Source organism: Glandiceps talaboti, chromosome 5 (genome assembly GCF_964340395.1).
Source record: "Glandiceps talaboti chromosome 5, keGlaTala1.1, whole genome shotgun sequence".
Taxonomy (NCBI): domain Eukaryota; kingdom Metazoa; phylum Hemichordata; class Enteropneusta; family Spengelidae; genus Glandiceps; species Glandiceps talaboti.
The window spans coordinates 3,057,501-3,067,573 of NC_135553.1; the positions used below are offsets into that span (position 1 = coordinate 3,057,501).

Consider the following 10,073-nt stretch of genomic DNA (forward strand, 5'->3'; position numbering starts at 1 on the left):
ACGGTTTCCTCAATAAACTCGTTCAAAAAAACATCAACAGAACCTTCCGGTGTTTATAATATACATTTGTTTTGTAATTAAGAAATAGCGGAATTTCATTTATCCCAAAATTGATCATTTCCGTGGATACCGTGCTAGATATTGACATTTTTGTACATCTCGAAATCTTGGCAACACAACAAACTAGAAACTAAGTTAAAGGATATATAGCTCAGAGTTAATTTCCCTTTAAATTTGTTTTTCTAACGCAACTTTGTTATCTATTTTTTGTCAAAAAACAAACAAATCTTATATCTACCTTCCACTAACTTGAACACCTATAACGTCTTCTAATTTCCTCTTAATATTCGAATGCTTTCTCCTTTTCGCTTTCCCTTCTTCCAATTTTTCAAATATATTAAAATAACTTGGTATATTTGAAATAATATCAGAACAAAACGGTTGATCATTTTCATTGAGGAGGTTGACGCCTATATAACATGCTCCTATGTGTCTAACAGGTGTACTATCCTTTGTCCATGATTGTGTAACACTACAAACATATTCGTGTCTAAAAGTTGCTGAATTCTAGTTTACAGATTATCAAGTTCTGTATAACACACTATACAAATATTTGATAACAAGATAATCAGAACCCACTTTTTTTCAACCACATAAAGACAATTTGTGGTCTTGAACACTTTAGAGTTTGACACCCTATATATAGTGTGTAATTACATAGAGTTACAGAAAGCAAGTCATTAAAGAGTTAACACTACATACACTGTAAAAAACATTGATGCCCCGAACTGGTCAACAGATATAAATGAAAGCCCAAAACTCTGAACATATTGTACCTTGAAGTTAGTATTTACTACTGAGAGTTATCTTATACATTTAGATGAACACACCTTCGTATACGTAATTGTAATTGTACTTTATTTACCCATCACAAAAAAATAATACATAACAATTGAAAGCATATAATACACAATGTGTGCATAATTGTATCAGAGCGGGCGAGAGGCTAGAAAATAGTTTCTATAACTAATCTAGTCTAGCCACTCAAAACTCATACACTAGTATAAATATTACAATGAAAAAAAAGATCAGGTGACTGCTGCAAAAACTCACAAACTACATACTGTACATGAAAAATGAAAATGAAAATGCGCGAAAATTTTACATATTTACAAGAAGAAACTCTTTGTAATCTTTCTTGAATTTGTGTCTGCTTGGGTGACTGCGAATTGTATCTGGAATGTTGTTCCATATCTGTGGACCAGTGAACTTGACAGAAGACTGACCATGTTCTCAGCAGATTCCATGTAATGTTCTCAGCAGATTCCGTCTCTCATATCAGTACACAGCTTGCAGAATCAGGTAGACACAATAACACACAAAGAGAGAGAAGATTTTGTAATTACTGTAAAACATCGATTGAAGATGAATTTCACTTCTTACTCTGTTGCCCGCTTTATTCAGACATTAGACAAAAATTCATTCCATTGTATTACCGTAACCAGCCTCACTTTAATAAGTTTACAAGTCTTATGAAAACCACCAATATTCAGACTTTGAGAAATATTGCACGTCTTTACACTTGGCATTCAAAATCCGAGTCGATAATGAATAGTATACCATGATGTTCGACATAGCTATTACTCGTTATGTTGTCTTGATACGTTCTTTATTTATTTATTTGTTTATTATTTTTTGTAACTCTTCTATATCTGTATACATTTGTACCTATATGTGTATATATATATATATATATATATATATATATATATATAATATATATATATATATATATATATATATATATATATATATATATATATATATATATATATATATATATAAACTAACTTTCGATTATACCCCCTCTATTTGTAGTACTTTATCGATTATACCCCATCCATTCGAAGTATTCTCTCGAGAGTGAAACTTTACATGTGTGATTACGGAGTAGAATATTAAATAAATTTATCCGACAAGTTTAAGCATCTATTATAAGGTTTTACGACAAGTATGTTGTATAGCAAGGTCTATCTATGAACTGAAAGTTAAATTATCTACAAATGAAATTTACGTACCTATAAAAAAAATTACGTACTGTCCTAAAAAGTTATATAATATATGTAAACGCAGACAAAATGTTCACGTAAAGAAGTTCATGTTAACGTTTAAACATGATATCTTTTCGATTCGATCTCTACAGTTTAATGGTTTGGTAATTATAGATCATTGAACAACGCAGGTTTTCAATGTGTACTCTGCAGCAATGTCCTTTCCTAATCAAAGTGTAAGTTTTAAGAACATATTTGATATACCATTTATTTCATGGTATATTAATGAGCAGTGAACAAACTCAGTAAATGAGTAAATTAAACCCCGTTGTATTAGGTGGTTTGTTTGTTTGTTAACTGTTTTCATTAGGATTTACGTAGTATCCAAACGATGTGTACTAATTCTGTCGTTATAACTTAAATACGGATGTAGAACTACTAGTATTTCATCATCGCAAAGACTTTCATTTTAATTGTAGGGGTTGAATGTCATAAAATATGCCTGGGACGTTCTTAGAAGAAGAAAAATCCTCGACAAACATTTATTAAGCTTACAGGGAGAATCGGCATAATTTCTCATTTGGAGCGCAAAGTTAAGACCAAAATTCGAGGCTACTTTCCCTATAAACTCAGTTGATGGTTTTTTGTTTCAAATTGTTATATAGCTGCAAATTGTTGCGCCAAGTTACGCAGTAGTTAAGCCAATGTGGCAACAGTACAGTAAACTTTTCAAGTTAAAAAAGAAAAAACAGAAGAAGTTATTTGAAAAAACTAGCAACTCCCAATCTTTGAAAGTTCGCTTTGGATTCAGATTCCTTCAGAATAAAGTGAGATAGTAGAAATGTACTATTACCAATGACAGTACCATTTCGACTTTTACCCTTGGTCGATCTCGATGTTGTTACAAAGAAAATCTGAAATGATATTATACTTCTTAGTCAATAATACGCCTGATAGTTGATACTTATCGAAAAAAAATATTGGTTTAAATTTGTTGGTAAGTATTTGTTTTCCAACATTGTGGTATTATTATTCAGTGCTAATTCACACGGTGTCTTAGATGTTACTGATCGCCTATCAATCGTCAACGTGTGTTAAATGTCGCACCGTTACGGTTGAAATGATCCGTTTTCATATCATTTTCATTGTTTTTCAATTTACTTTAGACCAGTTTGTACAAATACATACATTCCGTTTTTCATGCGACATCGTTTCTCTTTCTGCCTCCAGTAGAAACAAACATTGTGCTTTGTCTTCGAACCAAACTCAGTCTGTAACATGTTCAGAATAAATAAACCCTTCCCTCGTTATACATTTTCCAGAAAACTTAAGTACTTATAATTCGAAATCATGGATTTGTTTGTTATTCTGTTTTCGTACAGTGACCTTTCTTGGCGTTGTCCTATCCTGTTTGTCAGCCCACCATGTACACAAATCTGCCGCGATGACATATAGACGTTTACAATATTTCCCGCCTAAAATGGTGAAAACATTTCGACGAATTATGGTATTTATAGATGGAAGAGGAGTTATTAAAACTCGGTGAAGAATCGACTTATATTTAAGCAATTTTATCATTTCACACTAAATTAAACTAATTTTGAATAATGACTTATTTGATGGAATGCAAATATCTACTATGAGGTAAACTTCTATCTTTAGGGAGAGTTACTAGTGTTCAGTGGTACTTGGTACAGTCATCGCAGTCTGGCTATTCATGTCTTGATATTTGGTTTTCTGGCTGTTTTGAACCTCACAGGGACGACGGTTAAATTTAAACAATGTTTCGGTCATTCACCAAAGGTCTTTTAAGGAATTAATGGAGTGTTATATTTATCTCAACTCTAGTATTTCAAGTTCTGATTCATTGTAAAATGCTACAGTGCAACAATTATCCAAAATTGAGACTGTTATAGCAATCATCCACAAACTTGTTCATTTGAAAGGAATGGGTCCCCATCATGCAAACGTCAAACCTGCACATCTGTGATTCGATGAAACCTCCCCTCCCCTCCCCCAGCTGCCAGTGATGCACAGTTTCTGAGCCAACAACGGGCAAGGGTTGAGTCATAGAAAATAAATAGCTACGTGTGACGAATTTGACTGTTTCAAGAAGAGTCCAGTAGTTGAGTAAGATACTATTCACATTGAAGGACTATATAATGTCATACTCAAGTCATTTCTCCAATTTGAACAAGTAGAAAAGACAACCCACCGCGTGTCTCTACCAAATGAAACGTGCATCTAAGTGGGTGGGATAAGTGACAGAGCCAATAAAAAACATATCACTGATACCAGTTCTATAATAACGTAACATTAACCAGTTAAGTGGCCAATTGACTCCCGAAGTAGCCTTGGAGGTTTACAGATAACGTGCCTATAAGTTTCTGATTTGATACTCTCGTATCAACAGAAGTTGACACTTAACGAATTCTTTCGACAAGTGCGTCCTCTTTATGGTAGCGTGTTTACATTAATGAAGACACTGAAATATCAACCCAACATAAATATCAATGTGTGTTTTGTCTGTAAATGGTAAAAATATGTCAAAAGTGGTCTCATTTTTGTGTGTGGTGCGTAACAGTGTCTATTAAATAATTGTGATGATAGTAAGGGGATGCGGGATAATTTGACCCCTGACCCGTAAGTCATGCATCAATAGTACAGAGTAACACTGAAAAATTAGGCACATATTTTTTAACTCCTTTAGAAATATGTAGGGGAGAATAAACTAATAATACATGTAATGTTAGTTTATATTTAACACTTTCCCACATAATTCATTTTAAAATATCGCTATATGTTTGCCAATATTATAGTCATATATTCCTACTAATATTACTATTCGAGAACTTTCGGTTTGGAAATTATTGATCTGTAAATATATGCCCTATCTAGTCTGGATGACCAGCCTGTGGTTCTAACCACAGTGAGTGAAGGTATGAATGTATAAATCGTAACGATACTGTATAGAAACTAGACTATATATGCCCTGCCTCTTTCTGTTATTGTCAATTTCGTGTGTTTTATTCTCTCTCTCTCTCTCTCTCTCTCTCTCTCTCTCTCTCTCTCTCTCTCTCTCTCTCTCTCTCTCTCTCTCTCTCTCTCTCTCGCTCTCTCTCGCTCTCTCTCTCTCTCTCCCTCTCTCTCTCTCTCTCTCTCTCGCTCTCTCTCTCTCTCTCGCTCTCTCTCTCTCTCTCTCTCTCTCTCTCTCTCTCTCTCTCTCTCTCTCTCTCTCTCTCTCTCTGTACTTATCTACCACAATTCTAATCTATCGTCTCTCTTCTCTCAATGTCTTCATCTTTTCATTAGTCATTAGTCCCAGTCTGTGCCTCTATACAGTTCCCTCTGATAGTCAACGCAAAGCACAATTACAGGAAAGGATTATGAGTTTTAGAGCTACTTTTTAAAAACGAAATCGCCCAGTAGTATTTGTTTCAAGAATGATGAAATTACCAAGGTTATAGATCGTTATACCCTTGTCTACAGTACATTGAAGTTCACCATTCATCTCTCCTCTTTCAGCTGAAGAAAATAAACCAATGAAACAACGTAGGAATCGTGCAAACTATAGCACTTGGCAATTAGAGGAATTAGAAAAGGCATTTCAGACTACACACTACCCAGACATATTCATGCGGGAGGCGTTGGCACTGAAACTGGATTTGATAGAAGCACGTGTACAAGTAAGTATAAATTCTGTATCTCATCTTTAGTTGGTCTTTGTAATTATGCATGCTCTTTATCGTGTTTGTGTGTTCATTTTCTATTTTGTTGTTTTGTTTCTTAAAATGGTTTCAAACTTGAATTGTAAGAGGAAGATAGGGTACATGTTTACAAGTCATTAAACATATACATTTGAAAAAGTGACTTCACTTTCCTTTTCATGGTTTCTATGTAACGTTTTAATACCCACTATCAATCAGCCGCACTATGATTTGAGGTGCTTAGAAGGACATCTGCTTAGAAGGACATCTAGTATGGTTTTGACAGTTTATTGTGTTTTCGGATTTTTTGAGTGAGATAATGCTTACGAACTTCTGATGTTCAAGAAGGGACATTTTGCTCTAGTAGGGGGGCAAGCGATGGTGTCGTTTCGTTTTGTTTTTGAAACTTAAGATTCAGAAGAAGAAAAATGAAAGAGAAGAGGCATTAAGCTTAGCTATTGACCAGTAAGCAAACAATTAGCTTATAAAAGTTACTGTAAAAGTTTCAGAAATTTCGCTTATCAACTAAACAACTTATGAAGATTGTAGTATGGGTGAATTACAGTCGTTGGTTTAGGTAATAGCGCATGAAATAAGTAAAACAGGGTCATCAAGATTTGTAATCGCGACAGTATACTAAAGTAAAACCACTTCCCATGAAGCAGCAAACATAGACGATGTGTCTATTTATCCAACCAACAATGAACGATATTTGGGTTTCAATCACATGTCCTTGATTATATACCAGTCCCGTATTTTTCACGGGAACGTTGTGTTAGTTTGTTAACATAACAACATTTTCTTAAGGTATGAAACGCTAAACTATAATATCAAGAAGGGAACTAATAGTTATAAATGTACAAGTCTCTCGCAAATAACTTCTCCAATCTGTAATGTTCCCGCCTACATTTTCGTGCGCAATGTATAAGCACCACGGCCGAAAGCTTAAGATCTGTGCCAGACATCGCGGCATAAGACTTTTGTCGAATAACTTTTGACACCAAAACATGGACACAGGCCAGTTCTTTGATTCAAGTTCAAAAGCAGATGAAATGCACTAAAAAGTTATGGAAAGCCGGAATTTTTAATCACGTGATGTTGGCTTGATATCGACTTGAATATTAAAGGAGGTTAACGTCAACTGATAAAGATGGAGATTGTTTGCTGTCCTTGTTCATAAAAGGAGGCAATTCACATTAACGAAATTAATGAGACTCGCTGATAAAAGAAGAACGATTTCCATCTCATACAGGTTGTTAATACCTATCAGAATGTTATTGCGGTTTGTTTGATCCGTCTGTACGGTGTTGATAAATATTTACTTGCCACCATGATCTGTCGAAAGATCAGACTTTTGTCAAAAACGTCTGAGCGGCTGTTCAGACCTGACAGGATTAAGATTTGCCCAAAGGTGATGAAATTGTAATGACAGATATACAAATAGAGAGAAAGGTGATCGGCTCCTTGAAACCACTAAAGAGTTTAATTGAATTACAGGTACCTGTGCGTCTTGTGACCGAGTACTCGAAGTATTTGTACTTCACAAGTTTATATGACACCCTCCTTAAAAATGAGGGTGCGATGGTCACGGCAGCTACAGGGGTGTGTTTTAGGCAACGTCAATTTTAGACAAAAAAGAAACTCTTAATTTGGTTCTGAGTTCAACTGCACTATGTATGTCATAGTCAATGGAGTCCCTTCCTAAAACTTCACAAATAAACTCAAGTGCATGTGAAAGAGAGTTGCAAAGTCAACTAAAAATAACTAGAGCTAGCTGCTTGTCTTTGAGAAACGTCAAAATATCACGTTTGCTTATTCGTACATCAGTATAAGTACCTCCCCTAGTCCAGTAATTGTCGTCATAACTGTCTCGTTGTTATTGAATACCGTAGTCCTCAACATTCATTCACTGACTACTTACCTATATTCGATATGAGATATTTACACTTCAAATTATAGGGAACGTATTGCTTTGAATAGTTAGAACTTTGGCGCCAATACATTATAGCGATTATTTTCATTATTTTCATATAGACAAAGGAGAAAGTACTGTAGTTTTTATTGCGAATTGATGTCTGAATTATTCTACTCACTAAAACAGTTCAATTTTGATGTACAAATGTTTCATACCGTGTATTTTCTTTAAACGAACTCAACGTCGAACGCAATCATATTCACACTTTTGGTAACTGAACATGTTTTTAATAGCGACATGAAAATTACGAATCGTAAAAACTCATCATTTTAAACTATCAAATATTGAATTATATCCATCTCAAGAAAGTTATCCACATTAGTTTATAGTACCGGTTCTGGTGTAAAAATAGTAAAAAAAACAACAACATGAACTATATAACAGTAGAGATTCCAGCATAATTATCCATTCACCACTAAATTACCATGACAAGATGTTTGTGGTAGTAAGAAGCTTGTGAATGCTTTTGTAGTAATCATTATTTGCCTATCGTCATAAGTAGAGAGGAGAACTGCTAGTAATATTGCATTAGGCCATAAAAGAGTAAACACTCAATAGTAGTAAACATGTATTATTAGCCCGTACGATTCTGGCAATTTGCCCTGTACTGGTCAAAAACCACGATGGCTGCTGCAGCTATGGTAGCTTTTGGCCTATGTTGTAATATTTCTTTGCACATGCTTGTGAAATTATGTGAATTATTATTAATGTTCAGTATTTTGGGGGGGATTAAAGTTTTATTAATGAAACAATACAAGAATTTCCACTGCAAATGAAACCTCTTATTTTAAGAATGATTGTGAACTAACTTGATGCGATGAACCATCACATTGTGAGTATGTTATACCATGTGACTGTGTGGTCCGCTCTGTATTGTGTGTATTCCGTTCATCACGTTTATTTTGTGTGCATGAAGTTTGTTACCTGCACCTCAAAATTGATATCGTCAACGTGAACGATAATGAATCAAAATGGAAATGAGGCGGGAAAACTTTTACCCCGTGTGCTCTGCTGTCTGTACTAGGCTATATGGCAGTAATATTATGTGGAAAAGTTATCACAGTATGGAAGAATTGAACATTTGTTAGTCCTACAAGAATGTTAACAAGGACAGAAATCTGGTGTTGAAACCTCCCCTGGTTTCTAATAACCAATAGGATTATGCTGATATGGTCAGACATTGGGAGTAATGATATAATGATTATTATCAAAATACGTACGTAGTCATCTATCCTCCGTGTGTGGAGTTTGACTGATATAAAGACAATAACAAAGTCTGTCACGGTCTGTCAGCACGTTTTCATTTCTTAGTTTAATGACAATGAACTGCAGGTACAAAACTAAAGGCGCCACTCAATAACCTTCAACTGTATTTCAGTAATCACACATTTAACAGACTCCTGATTTGATTGTAATAGGCTTTTCATAACTTTATATTCACCAACTCTTACTTTAATAGCAGGCCGGAAACTGAGCCGCGTCTTTGTCAAAAACGTAAACCTTAAATTACTGTTAATTCTTTTCAGGTATGGTTCCAAAATCGGCGAGCAAAAGAACGACGACAGATGAAAAGTCAGGGAAAAGACTTGAAAGTGAAAACTTGTCCGATAAAACCTTTACGTCAAACGAAGGACGACTCTGAAACTACCGACAAAGAGGATTACCACTGGCCTGGCTTAATCCGAAAATGTGACGAGAACAGCCCCGGTGCTCTAGCGCCCCCATTCGTCGAGGTATTGAAACGAAGCGATCAACAGGATAAAGACGAAGAGAGGATAACACCTGTTAAAACAGTAAGAGACGATCGAAGGAGCTCTAGTATCGCCGCTTTAAGGCAAAAAGCCAAACAGTATGTTTGTGAACTTGAAGCTCAGAGTAAATTATGTGAAACACTCAGCGTTGGTGATTTGAGAAGAGAACTAACAAACATTCGTGATTTGCATAAACACGACAGTAGTATGCAAAGAACTCGGATTTCACCACCAATCACGTGTTTTTGAGCTATGTGGAGAAGCATTGGTGGTTGTGATTATAGTGCAGCGGTGTGTCTTTGTTGGACGCTGATACATGCATGGCGTTTGTTTCAGTAAGACCCAAAGAACATTATGTCGTCATAGAGGAACTGTTTCATATTGATTACGTAATTTTTTCCGTGAAATTTAAGTTCAGAATTGCCGGATTTTATGACATTCCAAAATAGCCTTCGATACAGAAATTAATCTGCATACATGCGGCACTAAAAGCCTCACTTACTGCCAACGTCATCAAATTCCAAAAAACAAGTAGCAATAAGATAAATCAAAACCATTAAAATATACGCTCGTTCAATATCTTAGAACG

General features: G+C 35.1%; 1 protein-coding gene across 1 annotated transcript in view; it reads left to right on the plus strand.

Moving 5' to 3' along the window:
- LOC144434859 (uncharacterized) overlaps positions 1–9,733 on the plus strand; it is a 10,099-nt gene extending 366 nt beyond the window's left edge. The window contains exons 2-3 of the mRNA XM_078123373.1: positions 5,577–5,737; positions 9,260–9,733. Of these exons, the coding sequence (XP_077979499.1) occupies positions 5,577–5,737; positions 9,260–9,733 (635 nt within the window). The remainder of the gene's footprint in view (positions 1–5,576; positions 5,738–9,259) is intronic.
- Positions 9,734–10,073: the final 340 nt, after the last annotated feature.